At 52.0% G+C, this 19,121-nt stretch overlaps 1 protein-coding gene across 1 annotated transcript in view; it reads right to left on the minus strand.

Moving 5' to 3' along the window:
* The window catches only part of ash1l (ash1 (absent, small, or homeotic)-like), a 36,484-nt gene that overhangs the window by 14,506 nt on the left and 2,857 nt on the right, over positions 1–19,121 (minus strand). Inside the window, exons 3-11 of the mRNA XM_080836679.1 lie at positions 16,142–17,015; positions 10,918–15,361; positions 5,510–6,275; positions 3,609–3,821; positions 2,941–3,035; positions 2,722–2,795; positions 2,443–2,488; positions 1,956–2,064; positions 87–293 (exon numbers count right to left, since the gene is read on the minus strand). Coding sequence (XP_080692805.1) covers positions 87–293; positions 1,956–2,064; positions 2,443–2,488; positions 2,722–2,795; positions 2,941–3,035; positions 3,609–3,821; positions 5,510–6,275; positions 10,918–15,361; positions 16,142–16,768 — 6,581 coding nt within the window. The 5' untranslated portion in view covers positions 16,769–17,015. The remainder of the gene's footprint in view (positions 1–86; positions 294–1,955; positions 2,065–2,442; positions 2,489–2,721; positions 2,796–2,940; positions 3,036–3,608; positions 3,822–5,509; positions 6,276–10,917; positions 15,362–16,141; positions 17,016–19,121) is intronic.

Consider the following 19,121-nt stretch of genomic DNA (forward strand, 5'->3'; position numbering starts at 1 on the left):
CACACATACACCCACACACAAAAGATGAGGATGATTTCGCAAGTGCCTGGGTCTGAGTGAGTGTTGTCTGTTTCCCGTCCACGCACCTGAACTCGTGCTCACTGACCACCTCGCCCAGGTACTCGATGATGAACTGTCCGGCGCTCAGCGTCTCTTTGGTGCGGATGCCCCAGCCCTTGCCCTCGGCGCGGAAGCGCTCTAGGCACTGCACCCAGTCGTGCCGCTGGATGTGCTGGTTGTCACACTTGTCCCTGCACGGGCACGTGCTCGGGGAACACTCTGCAAAGATCATCCTGAGGAGGAAAAGACGGAGAGGGGGAAGGAGAAGGAGAAGGAGAAGGAGAGATTTAGTGAGTGATGTTTAGGGAAAGAGAGATTGTGGATGACTGATGTGCGAGATGGCTAGAGGGGAAAAAACAAGAGGGTGGAGGGAGTGCTTAAAGAGGGCCTATTACGCTAATTTTCAATGTTCATTTTTCTCTTTGTCCACTCTGTTAGAGCTCCTGTGTCTTTAAGCCGCCCCCTCCAAATGAGCCCAGTATGCTTTGATTGGTCAGCTAGGTGGGCAATAAGGAATGTGTTAAGAGATTGTGTCATCCTGTAATAAGGAAAAAGGGCTAGAATAGAAAAGGGCGCGTTTCAGGCAGCTGAAAAAAAGTGGTTTCTGTGAGAGTTACTCCCTATGGTGTGTACTTTGAAGACCATTAACATGCACAAAAAGCAATATAACACACTAAAGGAAAGGGAAAACCCGGAAACGCATAATAGGTCCTCTTTAAGAGTAATACAGGAAGAGAAGAGTAATAAAGAATGGGTGATAGTGGAAGAGGTGAAGAATAAACGGCATACGAAATAGAAAGAAAAGAAGGGTGGCAGAATAACGGCTAGGAGTGACAGAGCAGAGGGAAGAGCAGGGAGAAAGAGTGAGAGGTGTAGTGGCAAAAGGGTTGAAGGATGAATTGAAAACAAGTTAAAATGTGGAAGAGGATGGCAGGAGGGATGAAAAGATTGAAAGAATGAGGAAAAAAAGAGGAAGGCACGTAAAATAGGTAAACGATATGGAGAAGAAAAAAACTAATAAGAGAGATAACAAGGAGAGAGTATGACGAGGAGGAAATAAGGAGAGAGTATGACGAGGAGGAAATAAGGAGAGGGTATGACGAGGAGGAAATAAGGAGAGAGTATGACGAGGAGGAAATAAGGAGAGCATGGGACGAGGAGGAAATAAGGAGAGAGTATAACGAGGAGGAAATAAGGAGATCCTGGGACGAGGAGGAAATAAGGAGAGAGTATGACGAGGAGGAAATAAGGAGAGAGTATGACGAGGAGGAAATAAGGAGAGAGTATGACGAGGAGGAAATCAGCACAAAGGCTATTTGTGCTTATATTTACTGACAAACATTCCAGTGCAGACAGGAGGAGTGGTGGAGGGCTGGCACGGGCAGCACTGACAGAGGAGTTGTTGAGAGTCCATGGGGAGCAGGGAGGAGGAGCACAGAGGGAACAGGGAGGAGGAGCACAGGGGGAGCAGGGAAGAGGAGCTCAGAGGAGCACAGAGGGAGCCGGGAGGAGGAGCTCAGAGGAGCACAGAGGGAGCAGGGAGGAGGAGCTCAGAGGGAGCAGGGAGGAGGAGCTCAGAGGAGCACGGAGGGAGCAGGGAGGAGGAGCTCAGAGGGAGCAGGGAGGAGGAGCTCAGAGGAGCACAGAGGGAGCAGGGAGGAGGAGCAGGGAGGAGGAGCTCAGAGGGAGCAGGGAGGAGGAGCACAGAGGAGCGCAGGAGGAGCTCAGAGGAGCACAGGGGGAGCAGGACGGAGCACAGAGGGAGCAGGGAGGAGGAGCACAGAGGGAGCAGGGACGAGGTGCACGGAGGGAGCCGGGAGGAGCACAGAGGGAGCAGGGAGGAGGAGCACAGAGGGAGCAGGGAGGAGGAGCACAGAGGGAGCTGGGGTTTGTACCTGTTCAGGCAGTCGTCCTGGCAGCCCTTCTCAGCGCTGTCTAATGGGGCGCGGCAGTTACACATGGTGTTCTCGTACCCCGACACAGGCTTCACGTCCACGTACACATCTGCAGCGAACAGGGGGAACACATCAGAGTGTTGAACATGTACACACACACAAGCAACACACACACACACACACACACACACACACACACACACACACACACACACACACACACACACACACACACACACACACACACACACACACACACAACACACAGAGAACAAAGTAGACATACACACACACACACATACATGACTGAATGACAGGGGAGAGAAACATATAGACATGAACATGAAAACACACACATATTGAACACGTGGAACACGACACATCAGGCTTAAAAGCATTGGTTTTGTACACAGACATATAGAAGTACCCACACTCAGACAGAACTCAGAAGTTCAGACACAGAGCATGGAAACAGAGCCATACTCACTGGATCTGATCTTCTTGTAGAGTGGGACATCAGGTCGCTTATAAAGCTGAGGGAGAGAATGACAGCAGTGATAAACAACCTGTCCTCAGGAGTATACATGTTTGTGTGTCTGAGACAAAGAGAGAGAGTGTGAGTGTGTGTGTATCTGTGTGAGAGAGAGTGTGTGTGTGAAAGAGAGAGAGTGTGTGTGTGTGTGTGTGTGTGTGTGTGTGTGTGTGTGTGTGTGTGTGTGAAAGAGAGTGTGTTGACCACTTATCTGAGTGTCTCAGTGGAGCTCACCTGATCGTGTTTCCACAGCCACAGGATGTCGTAAGGCAACTGGAAGTCAATGCGCTTAAGTCTCAGGTACTTCCCTGCAACGAGACAGGAAGGAGCAGAAAGAGAGAGACAGGGAGGTGTCAACTATCAGTTCAATAACTCTTTTTTATCAGTAAATGTGCTCTCTTAGAGAGTGTAAGTCTGTGTGTGTGACGTGTGTGTCTGTGTGTGTTGGCTTACCGACGTGGATAGGCGCAGGGAAAAGGCCATATTCATGTTCTCCTGGAATGTACTCCAGCTTCTCCTTCTTCAGCTGCAGTAGCTGACTGCGTGGACTGATGTTGGAGGAGAAAGGAGGCCGTTAGATCACTATCAGTGCCACCATATCAGTGCATGGGTTCATCTCTCTAGCTGTGAATGCATTGGGACTGTATGTGGAGTGGTAGTAAGTGTGTGCTGAGGTCGTTGAAAGGCGTGCCATGAGGTCAAGATAAAGCCTCGAGTTAGGACTATAAAATCAATCTATGAGAGCAAACTATGAGAGGGAGAAGGCAATTACATGAATGTCAGTGTCATCTCGCTCACAAAAGGCTGGTTTTAATGGGAGTGAGTGTGTTTATATGGGGTGGTAGTAGTCATGGGTTTTCAGGGTGGTGGTCATGTGTTGAAGTTGTTATCAGTCACTTGAATGGCAAGTTATGACTTTTGTAGACACCTCCACAATCCTACACACCCCACCTTTAAGTTTGTTGTTAAATCTTTATGCAATCAAACTTTAACCTTTAATGTCTAATGTATATGTTTACTGTATAATGAGTATGTAATAGATAGTATATGTATATGTAGTAGATCATGCAAGCCATAAAGAATTCCTGCAATCCCTCATATGTTTTTATTGGGAAACTTACTCTTCAGTTTTGTACACATCAGAATAAAGCCCCGCCTTCTGGAACTTCTTCTTGGGTGGTCTGGAGGCTCTCTTCTCCCGTGGAGTGGGCACGGGGGCGGTGGGTGTGGCCTGTTCTACTGGGGCGGGGGCAGGGGCGGGGACAGGGACAGGGACAGGTGCAGGGGCGGAGCCTTCCGCCGAGGCCTGGCCTTCAGGTTTCCTCTCCAGTGCGCTGTCAGACAAACAGCTCATTGTGAGTGCGGGTGACAAATGTGGCACTCTGAGCCCCACAACAAGGCCCTGTTCACACCTGGCATTAACGTGCATCTTGGGTGATCCGGTCACAAGTGGACAGCTCTAAGAACAGCAGTTAATGCACCCAAAACGCATTGAGGACGCAGTGAGACTGATTTGGATGGTGGCCTGGGCCACAAATGGACATAATCTTTTAGCAATGTTTAAGCAAATGTGTCCTGGCCACACTGAAGGGCTGTCTACTCAACTGACATCCTCTGCGTAAGCGAGGTGTGTAATAAAAGCTGTCTTTGGCCCCGACGTCTGAAAACTTCGAAAAGTCCATGGAAATACACTAAAAGCGCATAATATAGAGATAAATAACCAGTGCGTAAACTCTATTTCAAACTTGGCCGAATGTCCATGGGAATTCAACTTACCCCCTTTCTTCCCTCAGGCCAGTTGGATGTACTATCTGGCAAACATCAAGATTTTCTAGTGGCAAATAATGAGTTTTTCCCCCATCACTGTTCAGCTGATGAAGTCCATTTACTCTTCTCAAAAGACAATTCAATATTATCAACAATAACAAGACAGTGTTACCTTGTGGTACCCAAAAACCTGTTCTCTTACTTTGCTAGTTGATGCGACCTAGCTAACTTGTTCACAAACCACTGCTTCAACAGGTGCTCCCACTGTTCTCTTCTAAGATGAGCTTGCTTGTCAGAGAAAAATGAACTACTAACCATAGCTAAAGAGCCAGTTTAAGCTCATCAGCACATCAGTAGTTTCAAGAGAAGAAAATAACTAACTTAACTCTAATCCAGATTTCACATCATCATCAGAGTGCTTGAATATCAGAGAATCACAACACCAGCTTTTATTGATTAAACAGAAATGTAGATAGCCTATATAAAGATTAGTGCAGTGCAAAGATCGATTTTTAGCTGGAAGATAATAATATTGTGTCTAAACGATTCTCGTATCATCTTTTCAGTGAACCTCAACATGCTCTTTGCCCAGCTCAGGCTTCAGGCTTCATTGATATGTTATTATGCATGGCAGAGTCCAAATAAAATACTAGGGATATGTTTCCATATCATTTTGAAATTGAGTTAAGTTTTATTTATAAAAAAAGCGAGGGGGCACAGAGGATGAAGAGGGGGGGGGGGGGGAGACTGTCCCCTCCTGCCTTTATTCTTTGCAAACGTAAATGATGGACGTGTTTATTGCATAAAGAGCAGGGAAGTTACATCCAATCACAGGTGGTCACTCGAGATGCATGTGGAGACGCTTGTTAATGCCACGTGTGAACAGGGCCCAAGGTTCTCTGAGGCTGGTGAAACATGGGGCAGCTTTCTGGGAAATATTACTGGGCAACTTTACTGTCAACTTTGCCAGAAGAAGAGAAATTAAGGGGAGCTAGTGTTTAGTTTTTTTTATTAGGTTTTTGGCTATGACAAAAAAAAAATAGTGGAGCAAGGTATAATAAAGAAAATCTGTCATGTTTGCTCATCAAAAAGTAGCCCATGATTCATCAACATCATCCACTTGAGATGTTGAAGGGTAGAGTAGAGTTTTAGCTATGAGAAGAATTGAGCAGAGACAAGAGTAGATAACAGGAGAGGAGGTGGAAAGGTGGGGGGAACAACGTGAGGGATGGCTGACTGGTGCTGCTGTGCTCACCTGCGAAAACAGTGCATCTCTTCCTGGGTGAGCCAGCCTTTTTCTCCTCCTGCTCGTTGCCTGGCCCCTGCCTCTTCCTCCCTTCCTGCCGTACGCTCTTCCTCTTCCTCCTCCTCCCCTTCCTCCTCCTCCTCCTCCTCTCCGCATCTCTCCTGCCGGGCTAGTCCTGCCGATGCTTCCTCTTCTTCTTCCCCCTCCTCCTCGTCCCTCTCTCCTTCCCAGCGCTTTCTCTTGCGACCCCTCCGTTTCTGTCCCTGCACCACTGACTCAATGGCGTCCGACACCGTGTCCCCCTCCCAGCACCCCCTCTCCCAGTCCCGCTGCCTGGCCAAGTCTGGGCCAGGGGCCTGGGGGGGCGAGGGGGGTGGTGAGGGTAGCGGGTACTTCCGGGGGCGCCCGGGCCCACGCTTCTTCACCATGTTGTTTCCGGTGCGCGCTTGTCGCTGCAGCTTCTTGGCACGCAGGATCTTGTTGACGTGGTGCAGGTTGTTTTTGGGCGGGGGTGGCGGTGAAGTGGGTGGTGCCCCCCGCTGGGTGGAGGAGGTGTGGCGAGGTGGGGAGGAGGCGCTGGCGGTGGTGGGGTAGCAGCTTGAGGCGGTGGGCAGGCCGACGGAGCGATTGGAGGAAGATGAGTGGGGGTGGGAGAGGGAAGGGTGGAGCGAGGGCTGCTGCTGGTGGTGGTGGTGATGATGGTGGAGGTGGTGGCGGGACAACGGGCCGGAGTCCATGCAGTCTGAGGGGTTTGCACCGCGAGTCTGCATCCCTCCTGAAACAGAGACAAAGCACAAGACGGGGAAGGATAAGAGAGATTGCCAGGAACAGTGAAAGGGAGAGAGAGAAGACAAACGAAACTGGTGAGCACCAGGGTAAAAGAACTGGAGACAAAAAAAAACAAAGGCTGAGAGAGATTGCCAGAAAAAGAGAAAAAGAAAAAAAAGTCTAACAGAAAGAAGCAGACAAATAAATGTTGGATAGAGAGAGACAGAGAGTGACAATGCATGTGGGGGAAAGACGACACACTGCTCTACAAAGAGAGGGGTAAGGGACGGAGAGAAAGAGGACACTCCACCATGCCTAATGACTACGTAAGGAAAAAAAGAGAGTAACCTAATTCCTCCAGCCTTGTGCAGCAGACCTCGAGCAGTACGTCAGCAGTAGAGCAGGATTCACCTTCAGCAGGACATTTTAATTATGTGTGTGTGACTTACTGCTCAGTGGAGCCACACACTCACTTCAGACGTGCTGTTTGCCTCTGATCTCCGTCCACAACACTTATCCCTGAGCAGAATATCTCCACAGTGGGAGCCATGAATGGGGGAACCATAGACATAAGACTTCACACTATACATACAGTATGGTGAATACTTGGTATGTAGATATATCAGTGCAAAGTGTGTAGTTGTGTGTAATTATTAGAATTAGTGTGAAGATGTGAGGACAAGTAGCAAGGGTACATTGTGGCGGGGGGGGGCAACAGCAATGATGGATGACAATGTAGCTGTGAGCAGGAGTGAGGTCCAGAGAGTGGCGGTTGGTGAGCTCAGTTACGACAATAAACTGTTGTGACTATGAGAATAAGTCTGGTGACCCGAACGTCTGAGGCTACTACAGAACAGCCAATCCCATTCACAATTAACTTTAGCACAGGAAGTAAACAGACTAACCCATGAGTCCTGTTACTGTACTTATTCCCTATAATCCATCTATTACCACTTAATAAATTACCAGTCTAAAACACATTCACTCCCTCATTACATCACTGAAAGGTATCCAAATCAAAAGGCTAAATCGGATCCTTCAGCGTAGTAGTAGAATGTGGACATAGAACTAGGAAACTGGCGACCTGTTTATGCTGTATGTAAGTTGCATAGCCAGAGGGCTGTGAAGAGACTGGTCAATAGAGGGCTGGGAGAGGAAGAGGATGGTGATTCGCGTTATATAGTGTTATGGTATGAGTGTAATGTCTATGAGTGTGTACATGTGTGTGTGTGGGTCAGAGGTGTGGAGGTATGGGGTAGTGTTCTCTGTGTGTGTGTTTGCGTCTGCGTGTGTGTGTCAGAGTGTGGATGTATGGGGGTAGTGTTTTAGTGTTTTAGTGTGTGTGTGTGTAATTGCGTGTGTGTGTGTGTGTGTGTGTGTTTGCGTGTGTTTGTGTTGCGTGTGTGTGTGTTTGCGTGTGCGTGCGTGTGTGTGTCAGAGTGTGGATGTATGGGAGTATTGGTTTAGTGTTTAGTGTGTGTGTGTGTGTGTGTGTGTGTTTGCGCACGTGTGTGTGTGTTTGCGTGTGTGTGTGAGTGTGTGTGAGTGTGTGTTTGCGTGTGTGTGTTTGTGTATGTGTGTGCGTGCATGGTAGTGAGCCGCAGCATGGCTGTAAGCAGTGTCACAGAGCTGTCGTTGGCTGACCATTGGACGACCCCGTGTCCTGGGCTCTAAGCCTGGATTAACCTGACTGGGTTCACACCACGCTACACAGACAGTCCAGAGACCCTTCCCTGTCTCTCACTCACACACGCACACACACACATATATATATATAGACACAAACACGTATACATAGACACAAACAGCCCTAATCCATCTAAAAGCATAGTGCAATGCCTGGAAGGCAGGGGATCGTTGCACAAAGCCCTCTATTTTACCTGCTTAGCAATATTCAGTGAGTGAAGTCAAAATATGTGTGTGTATGTGTGTGTGTGTCTCTGTCTGTGTGCGTACGGGGCGAGAGAGAGAGAGAAAAGCCTATATGCCAAGCTTAAATCAGACTTTGTTATAGAGCACTATGTGTCAGGATCAGCCTGAGAGAGACAGAGATAGCAGGAGTTTTACGCCCTTCAAACTCAGAGCTCTGGAAGCCTCTTCCTGCTTTAAGATCCCTCCACTTCATTATGCAGTCGTTGCTGCTGCAGAAGCATTTCTCTTAAGGCAGCTATTTACAAAGTGCTTCGCTGCTCTATGCCATGTCCACATCAATCCAGGGGAGACTGTGGAGAAGTCTCTGTGGGGGATTCACCTAACCTAATTCAGCTAGAGTAAACCGGCATCGCACCTGTACGTAGCCGAGGAGACGGTAACACCACTGCCACTGCTGCTGCTGCCACCTCCACAGTGGGGCTGGACCGTGTGTCGGGCACATGCCACATGCCATTGGACGTCGACACAGAACTCCGCAGGACACGCTGCAAGAGCAGCTATATTTGGAGTGTGACAACACGTTTGGCGCATTAATTCTCTCCCCTCTCTCTCTCTCTTGCTCTCCCTCTCTCTCCTTCACAATGTCAAGCTGAAATGGGGCCAACTCTAAGCAGTCCGAGACATTTGCATTCAGTCACAAAATCACACAGAGTGCCATATGGTGTATGGACACGGCAGAGGGACAGCGGAGAAACTGAAGACACCCAGCAGTGGAGAAGCACAGAGACGGAGAACAAAGGCAATTACTGTAACAACAGCAGCAGTCCTACGCACAAACACACACACTCACACACACAACTGTGTAAACACCCAGTAGTAGTAGTAACATACAGTAGTAATACAGCAGTGGCATATGACTGAAGGACAAAGTAACACACACAGACACACGGCACACACACACACACACACACAAACATGGCATCAGAGGACAAACACTACCTCTCAAAAGTTTGGAATCACTTTTTCTGTTGTTTTTATTCAGTAAAATAACAAAATGCATCGTCATCAGAAAGAAGTTTATGCTACATTATTTTACATTTCTAGAATGTTTGGTATGACCAGGTACAATTATTCAGTTTACTCCTTAAACTACTAAAGCTGCTACAAATGGTGCTTGAATGGATTCTATAAAATGAATTCCATTAGTGTAACAATTACTATCAAAGTCGTCTATAATTTCCTGCATGTACAACTTCAAAGCTTGTTCACAAATTATGTACATGGATTGCATGTCGCAATTGTACAGGCCTATATGTCACAAAAACTAGTTTTACATTTGTTGAATGTATTGTTGGTATTGAATGTATCAGAATGCATTTATTGAATACACTGTAAGTATGTGCTTCCAAACTTGAGAAGCAGTGTACACAGGCCTCACAGCACAGCACAGAAGCACTAACACAGACATGCTACGACACACCAAGGCTAGCAGAGGGGGACAAATTGATTAAGTTGAGTACTGTGATATTTTGCTACAAATAGTGCTGAATAATGTCCGATGCCAAATATCTTTTTATCCATGAATTACTGGTATTCTACATACATATTGGACATACCGATAGGCTTTTAAAGAAACACATGTCCTTAACAGTCTGCTATGGGGCACTGCAAACATATTCTTTATCTCAATGTCTTTAAGTTATTGTTTATAATGATTTTAATTTTTTTATTGTTGTTGTTTGACATTTTAATTCACATTGTAAACATTTTAGCAAAACTAAGTAGAAATCGCAATATATCGCACAATATATTGTGATTCCCCACTAGCCACAGCAGTCTCACAGGAAAGGGGAAAGCAGAAGCAACACACAGGTGGAGCAGAGGGACAGATATATCAAAGGACACAGGACTCAGCCACAACACACACCCACACACACACACACACGGCAGAGAGAGAGAGACAAGCACGTCACAAACTCCAAGTTTAAAAGTCTCTTTTATTGCCATTCAGCCAAGCTGGTGGGATTTGTGGGATAGCAGGAGGAGATTAGCAGACAGGCACGCTAAGAGACACCTGTGAGCACATGGAGGCAAAGCCCACAGCAATGAAGTAGAGGCACAGCACGCATACAATACATACATCAAAAGCCCAGCACAAGCAAAAGGGAAACACAGCACAGACAGAGGCACAGGCACAGGCAAAGAAGAGGCACAGCTACAGCAAAGAAAAGGCAAGCAGGGCACACAGGCACACAAGACTGCTTACCACCTGCATGTGTCTCCACAGTACATGAGCTCATATTGTCTGCTTTTTTCTCCTAGTTCTACAACTACATTACACCCATCTTCAGATGGCTAGCCAACAAACTGGCAGAGACCGTCTGATATTAATATTTCCACTAAGATAACCAAATGTTAGTACCTGTCGTTGTCTATCCACAAAAACAAACATAAAGAATCTGCGCACTTGCAACTTTCATTCAAGTCTGTTAGCACTTGTTAGCAAACTACGCAACAGTGATGAGTGTTTTGATCAAGAAATTTCATTTCAGAATTGGCCAAGCATACACTTCATGCAAAATAACAGCAGTCTTTTGTCAGTAGGTTTTCAACATGACTCTTCCATTCTCAGCCTCATTAAGCAGCCACGGCTACCAGACTTTACACTGAGAGTCTGGATTTGTGAGACTACCACTATGTCGGTAAAGATGCCTCTTCATCTCTGGTAGTTTCATCCACACAGACAGGCTGGGGACAGACAGGCTGGGGCAACTCACCTGTCTCTCTCCTCTCCGCCGAGGTGGACTGGTCCTTCCGGAGGGATCTGTCCAATCGCGAGAGGTTGCTGCTGTCCGAGGAGGCAGGCCTCCGGCCACGGCCCGGTCGCAGCGAGCTCCGCGTGAGTGCAGAGGCAAACAGGTTTGTGTGCTGTGCGCTCGACTCTTCCTCCGCCGGGGAGAGGCCCTCGTCCTCCTCACTGTCTGAGCAGCCGATTGGCTCAGCGGAGTGTCCGTCAGGGAAGGCAGGCTGGCCAGAGGCGGAGTGGTGTGACAGTTTGGCATAGTCTGCCTCCGAGGAGCCCACTCGGAACCAGGAGTCAGCAGATGCGTGGCCTCTGCTGCCAAGGGCCAGGCGTGAGGGGCCCAGGCACGACGCTGACGCTTCCTTTCGCTTGTAGCGCTCGGCCGAGGAGGAGGAGGAGGATGAAGGGGAGTTAGCCGAAGCCGCGGCTACTGCAGACGTCTGCTTGCCGGCACTGTCCGCCGACCCGTCTCTCCCAAACCGACAGTGCTGTAGGGCCTCCATAGCCCCTGCACCCCCTCTCTCTCCTCTGCCCAGACCAACACCATCTCCTCCTCCTCCTCCTCCTCCTCCTCCTCCTCCTCCTCCTGCTCCAGCTCCTCCTGCTCTCTCTCCTCTCTCACCCCTTTCCCCACGCTCTCCTCTCTCAGCGCTGCCGTGCTCCAGCTGGTCGTCAGTGGCACAGCGCTCGCGGTGCTTGTGCCGGTGCTTGTGTTTGTGGTGCCAGCCAAAGGACAGCTCGGGGGCCATGGGGGGGTAGAGGACCGGGGAGCGCCCCCCGCCCAGGTACTCCTGGCGCAGCAGCTTGTGTTTCTTCTTGTGAAATTTGGAGGGGTTGAGCAGCAGGTGCGAGGGGTGGTGGTGCATGTAGGAGGGTGGAGGTGGGGGTGGGAAGGAGGGTGAGTGGTGTGGGTGGTGAGAGGGAGCTGAGTGGGGGGACTGGTGGTGAGGGTGGGGGTAGAGGGCGCTAGCCGGGGGGTAACCACGATAATAGCCCAACCCCAGGGGTCCGGAGGAGTAGGGGACGCTGTAAGAGGGGTGGTAGAAGCCCCCACTTGACAGGGGGAAGCCAAGCCCAGGGACGAAGGGCATCTCGGACATGGACTCACGCAGCTTGGGTGGCCTGCCTCGCTTTTTCTTGAGGTCAGGCTTGCGGACATAGTGCAGAGAGTCGCAGGGATAGGCTGGGTGGGGCGAGTAGTACCCACTGAAGTTGATCCTGAAGATGGTGGGCAACAGGTCTCTGTGCAAGTAGTGGTGGGGCGGCGGGTTGGCACTGCTGCTGCTGCGGCCTCCCGCCAGGTTCGCACCCCTACCCGTGCCCCCTGCACTGGCGCCTAGTGCCAGGCTGCTGCCTAGGCGCATGGCGGGCGTACGGTGGGAGATGCGGATGTCGTTCAGACCCACACAGATCTCGTCCAGCTCGGCCAGGAAGTCGGGGTCCTGGCGACGCGAGCGCAGCTGCAGGTACTTCTTCTTGCGCTTGCGCTTCTGCCGCTTCAGCTTGTCGTAGGCCGGACACGCGTGTCCCCGTCGCTTGCACTTGTGCTTGTGCTTCTCCTTGTGCCCGGCCAGTGCTGAAGCCGGACCGGCAGCAGGGTGCGCCCGCCGGGGGTCGGGGGATGGCCGTGCCCCCAGAGGAGAGGGGGAAGGAGAGGGGCGGTCAATCAGTACGGAAGAGGCGTGTCTCTTCCTGCCCCGTGGGCTGAGTCCGGGCCCTAAGCCCACAGCCGACCCCATGACCCCTGGCAGGAGAAGGCCACTGGCAACGCCCTGGGGCATTCCGCCCACACCAAGTCCTGCCCCTCCTGCCTTCTCGCCACGGTCGGAAGTGCTGTTGTTGTCGGTGCCAATACCGCTGTCGCTAGGTACCGTCTCCTCGCTGTGGGACTCACTGACCGGAGATGGCGTGGCCTCCTTCAGCTCACTGAGAGGAGCAGGGGAGGTGGGAAGCAGGGGCCGCGGTGGCGACAGCTTCCTGTAGTGGTAGTGCGTCCGGTAGTGGTGGTGGTGATGGTGGTAGCCGCGGCAAGACTTCTTCTGGGAGGCAGAGGCCGAGCCAGAGCTGCCCATTGGCCCCAGCGAGCGCGGTGAGGGGGCGGAGAAGGTCGGCGGCGCGAAGGGGAAGGAGTGGTGGCCGTGATGTGAGTGGCTGCAGTGGGTGCAGTGCACTGAGCCAGGCTCAACGAAACTGGCATCGCTGATGGGACTCTGGCCTCCGCTGGACTGCGAGAGAGACGGGGAGGGGAAGACATCAGTTGGGGGAAGCTGGTGGTGGTGCTGCTGACCCTGAAGAGACTGGGAGGCGTGTGGGTGGTGTGGGGAAGACGTGTTGGGGGACAGGAAAGGCTCCGGAGGGGGCGTCGGGGCCCCCGCAGGAGAGTTAGCTGATGCTTTGGGCTTACGACCCCTTCTCTTGCCCATGTATATGGTGCCCTTCTTGCTGACATTGATCTGGGGCCCCAATTTGCCTCCGAACGTGGCAGCCAGGGACGACAGAGACTGGGTGGCTGCTGCCACCGGGGTGGGCGCACTGGTTGCAGGCCCCCTGCTCTCCCCATCTGCCCCAACTCCAGACCCCAGCAGGATCTGGCTCAGGAGTCGCTTTCGCTTCACCGTCTTCATCTTGTTGATCTTCCCAATGATAGACTTCATGATGAGCTGGCCGTTGCCCTTGCTGCGGAAGGCTTTGTCGGTGGAGTCGCCTTGCTCTGGCGCTAACGTGGGGGGCTGCCCTTCCTGGGGCAGCGTAGGGGGCAGGCGCTTGGGGCGTCCTCGCTTTCGCGGCATTGGCTTGGGGGGGTTCAGGTCCACCTCAGGGTGCAATACCGGTGGGTCCTGTTCTTCTTTGGACTTGAGGATGGAGAAAACCTTGGAGGTGGCTAACTTGAGAGGGGGTCTCCCTCGAGCTGGAGCATCCAGGCGGGGCATCTTGGACTTGGGGCGCCCTCTCTTTTTTGGTGGGGCTCCAAAGAGCTGCGAGACAGCGGGGGTCACCTTGTTAGGGTTAGGGGGTCGTCCAACAGGTCTCCGTATAGGCGGATTAGGTCCCAGGGCCGACATAGGCATGCCAGGCTTGGCCTGGCCGAGAGCAGCTTCCTGTGCGGCCTTTTGGGAGCGGTTCACCACGCGCGTCCATCGTGGTCGGCGGCCCCGTCGCTTCTTCAGCGGCTTGTTGTCCTGCTCGTCTGGAGAGTCAGGGGAACCAGGGCCCGAGTCACTGAGAGTTGGAGGCGGACTGCCCGAGGGGTCGGAGGGTGAGGTGTTCCGGCGCATTCCGGGTTCAGCTGGGCTAGCCGTCCGGCTAGGCCGACTCTCCCGGAGTGGGCTGTGTTTGGCTGGGCTGGAGCTTTTCCCGCGCTCGCCTCTGGCGGTCAGGGCCAACCCCCTCTCTTTCGCCTCAGGCTTCCCCAACCTAGAGGGGGACGACCCTTTGCTCAAGTCTCTGGGGCAATCTCTGTCCTTGTAGTCCCGCTCTCGCTCTCTTTCTTTCTCACTGTTCTCTTCTGTCTGGGAGGGACTGGGCCTCGGTCGAGGACCCAGCATGGAAGAGGCCCCTATGTGTGCAGACCCACTTCCTGTTCTCTGGTCTGATAACGAAGCGGAGGACAGGGTAGGTGAGGAGGAAGAGTGAGGTGAGCTGTGCGTGAGCCGTGACTGAGTCTTGATGTAGTTGTTGCTGCTGTTGTTGCTGTTGTTGTCGTTGTCATTAGCAGTGGTTGCTAAGCGACTGTTGCCATAGGGAAGGGCAGACTTGGTGGCGGTGGTTGCTGTGGAGGTGCAGCTGAGGCTGCTACTGCTGCTGGTGTTCCCCTTAACCCCGCCATCGACATCCTCCTTCCGGGGGGCAGACGTCAGCTTGTCCATGACACTGTCTTTGTTGCGGGAGCCGTAAGGCCGGCCAGGGGGCCGTGACACGGGTGGGGGAGGGGACAGGTGCTGGATCCTGGAGTAGGTGGCTCTGTTGGCCATGGCCCGTTCGGGCCTCTGCAGGTTGGAGATGAGGGGTACTGAGTTGCTGTGCGAGGCCGAGGGGGAAGGCTTACGCACTTTGGGCTGTTTGGGGCACTTCGCAGGGGGGCAGGTGGCGATGAGCTGCGCTAGCTTCTCTGTGACAGTTGACGAGCCCCAGCCGGGGGCGCCCCCTCTGTCCTGCTCCCGCTGAGCCTCTCCGAACGGAAACTGGGGAGGCTTCATGACCCCCTCCATCTTGGGCTCGTGATTGGAGGGTGCCAGGGGTGCTGGAGGAGTCGGGCTGGGGGTGGGCAGGGTGCTCGGCTGGGCTAGGGGAGATTTCTTGGCAGAGGAGTGCAACTTTGTGTCTGGCAGCGGGCGGTGGAGATTTAGGGGTCTCTCCATGGAGGCCGCTGTCTTCCCCTCGGGTTTGCTGTCAGACTTGCTAACCAGTTTCGGGAGAGCCTATGTAGAGAGAGAGAGATAGAGAGAGAGAGAGAACGGTAGGGAGAGAGAAAAGGAGAAGTTTAGAAAGCTTGTTCTGGACAATTCAGGAACATTTGAGTCTCCATATTATTAGGCGTCTAAATTGCTCAAATCTACCACAAGCAGGAAAAAAGCTAATGAGGAACTGGACACAAACTAAATGCTTTCAAAATAAGGCTGATTAACCCATTTAGGCAGTGCTCTTATTCCATAATTACACCTTGCGTTGACAGGCAAGAATCTGCCTTAGGTTCAATTCAATTTGGTCTGTCCAGCTAAGTGCTTCTCCTGGGCAGGTTTTTGTCTAAAGGGGAAAGTGCCTGCTAAAGAGGATTCCGGTAAGTGTGTTGTTTGTCTCGCTGAAATACCAGCACGCTGATGGGGCTTGCTGGCCACTCATCCCCCAGTTTGCCTGCTGGCTAAAGACATTCAGCTCAATACCACTTAGCCGGGCCAACACGGGGACAGTCGGGGGGGGGGGGGGGGGTAAAAGAGGGCAAAAGGGACACAGGGAAGGGGAGAAAAGAATGAGGGAGACAAAAAGACGGAGAGGTGTGGGGGCAGAAACCTTCCTCTCTTCCTAGTAGATGTTGAGATGGGCAATGTTTTGAACTATATGAAACAATTTGAACTTTGTATTTTAAGAACATTAGTTACATGCATATATGCATGCCATTTTTTGTGTTATTGCTGCTTATTAGCCTTTTGAAACTTGCAGCTTCCTGCAAACAGTAATATTTGAAGCTCAGACCCTCTTACCCTCTTCGCTGGTGGGCTTCCATTGACTGGAATGATAGGGCTAGTGGATGTGGGTGGGGTTTGAGGGGGTGGGGTCTGTGATGGGGGCGGGACAGGTCGTGTGGTGACGCTCTGACTCTTCTCCGCCTCTTTCCCATGCGACGGGCTCTGCGTGTGGCCACCAGTCGTGGTGGTGTTGGCTGTGATGGTGGTGGTGGTGGCGGTGGCGGCGGCGGTGGCGGCTGTGTCGTTCGCCCCTGCTCCCCGGCTGCCCCTTCCCCCTCCTCTTCCAGAGTGTCGTACAGTGGCCCGGAAGGCAGGTCGGCACACGTAGTTCTCCAGGATCTTGGGGGGCTTCTTCATGCGTTTGGCCTGGAGGCCTATCTTCATCTTGACGTTGCCCTCTGAGTAGGTGGCCTCCTTCACGGAGAACTGAGGGGACTGCTGCGGCTGCGGCTGGGATTGGTCACCTGGTGCACCCTCAGTGCCAACACCAGGCTCCGACTTTGCCCCCTCCCGTTCCTTCTTTCTCTTCTCCTCCTCTTCCTCCTTTTTCCCACCTACTCCCTCCTTCTCTCGCTCACCCGAGGGAGCTGTGGCAGGGAGGGGGGGTGGCGTGGTGGGTCCCCCCTGAGTCCTCTGATCCATGTGTGCTCTGGGTGGGGGAAGGGGGTGGGGGGGGAGGCGTTACGTGGGGGAAATAGGGGGTGTAGCCGTCAGGTTAAGAGTTCTCTGAGTGGTCCTGGGGAGGGAGGCAGAGGTCCGGTAGGAGGAGGAGGGAGGGGGGAGTGAGGGGGAAGGGGAGGGGGGTAAAGAGAGAGATCTGAAAAAGCAATCCTCTTCTGGCAGCGGTGCAGTTGTCCCTTCCTGGCTGTCCAGCCCTCTCACCTTCAATCTAGGAGATAAGGACAGGTAGGGAAGGGAAGGAGGGGGGTAGCAAAGACAGAGCCACGCATTAGTCACACCCCGCTGATCTGAGAGCATAGCGATCTGTCTGGTGAATCCACAGCAGACTAGATGACATCACCACAGGCATTAGGACAACTGTAACCTTGCACAAGTTAACTGACACAAATTAGCATGACACGCACAGGGAACACATCACAGGGAAAGGCGTAGTGCCATTTCTCCTTGGTGGATTCACCTTGTGACAAGTCTGTTCTAGCAGTACTCAGCCCATTAGTAAGTAAACACTATGTGGATTTACAACGTGGAAAGTCAGATAGCCTTCTATAAGCATGTAACAGCATTGTCTACCTGTGAATTAACACAAACACAAATGGCATTTCCTAATACAGCTCAATCGCTTTGACAGGAACCATTATTTCAGCAACCCCCCACCCCCCAGCACTGGCCACCCAGCCGCCCTTAGCACATCCCTCCCACCGTACCCTCTTTCCTGGGATTTTATCCATAAGCGCTAGTCCTTTCAGGGCTGGCTGCCCACACCAAGGTCTCAGAGGCTGTGTGGTTTACATATTATGCTGTGGTGGGGGTTGAGAAAAGAGGCTCCCATAAGGCTGCTGTGCAGCAGTGGTTTGTGGGCAAGCCAGGCTTGGGGGGTGAGGAGCAGGGAAGGGACGGCATAGCTGTTAAAGCATTGCTCTGTTAAGGCATGAACCTCCACCCTCCCCATCAGCTCTGGATGGAGGCGCAAGCTGAGGGTAATTGGCTCAGCACTTCGTCCACGAAGGATCCTAATTGTCATCCCAGGAGGGTTTAGGGAAAACAGAGGGGGGAGTGCAACGGGAAGTAAACTCCTTTTTTTCCTCTTTCTTTCTCTGTCTCTGTATCTCTCGTGCTCTCTCTGTCCTCCTGGGCTGTATGGAGTGATTTAATGCGGGGTTTGCCCAGAGCAGGTGCTTTCACTGAGTGAAGTCACCGCCAGGCGGTTCAGTGCAGTGACCTCAGCACAGCAAACCCCACTGGGAGACAACGGATATGGCTGCCTTCCCCAGCCCTCCGGCTCAGCCAATCACAGCGTGGGAGGCAGAGAGGGAGAGAGAGCGAGAGGGCGAAAGGGAGAGAGTGAGTGTGGGAGAGAGGGAGAGAGAGAGAGACGGAGAGCACAAGGGAGAGCAGGACAGACAGAGAAACAGAGAGAGAAACTGAAACCAAGAAAGTGAAACAGTGAGTAAGACAGTAAGATAAGAAAGAAGAGATACATGGAGTGAATGACTAAAGGAAAGTCAAGAGAGATTGTGACGGCGATAAAAGAAAGAGAAAAAAAAGAAAGAGACAGTAAAGAGGACAGTTTATCAGAAGATGATACCAGACGGGCCCACTAGTACGGCTCTGGGCACACCAGGGAACCACACAATTCTACGTGACAGCTGGGCAGAGGGAATGGTCTCAACTGCCAAGTCTACTGAGGAAAAGGGAGTAATTTAGTGCAAAACCTATCTGTCTCATAAGCTAGGGGTCCACACTCTGGTTTGTGCTGTGCTGTTTCCCCCACGCCCCCTTTTCTATGTTTACTACAATTACTCACCCCATTTCACTTCAATCCCCCCCCCCTCCCCTACTCACATGTACCACATTTACTCACACCTCCCTCTTTTTTCCCCTCACTACATCAATCCCCCTTTCTTTCTTTCTTTCTCTCTCACACACACACACTCCCTCTCTTTCCGCTGTTTCTCTCTCTCTCTCTCTCTCTCTCGGAGGGCTGAAAGTACAGCAGTCAGACTCGAGTCACTGTGCTCCTTCTAATCGAAAACACATTTTCTCCAGCACTCCCTCCCTCTTGCTTTTCCCTGTCCGTCCCTCCCTGAGTGACAATCATTCCCCTATTTCCTCTCTGTGCTGTTCTACAGTGCACGGCACTGTACACGGCCGAGCAAAACACACGCCCAGAGAGGCACAACACTAAGGCGTCAGAGTGTTGCACTCTGCACTCTTCTCTCTTGCTCTGTCTCTCTCTCTGCATGTGGTCTTATCACGCTTACCAGATTTGAGCAGCAGAGGTTTTCATCTGACTCATCATTCTGTCTCGAATCGT

This window comes from Sprattus sprattus (assembly GCF_963457725.1).
Source record: "Sprattus sprattus genome assembly, chromosome: 4".
Classification (NCBI taxonomy): domain Eukaryota; kingdom Metazoa; phylum Chordata; class Actinopteri; order Clupeiformes; family Clupeidae; genus Sprattus; species Sprattus sprattus.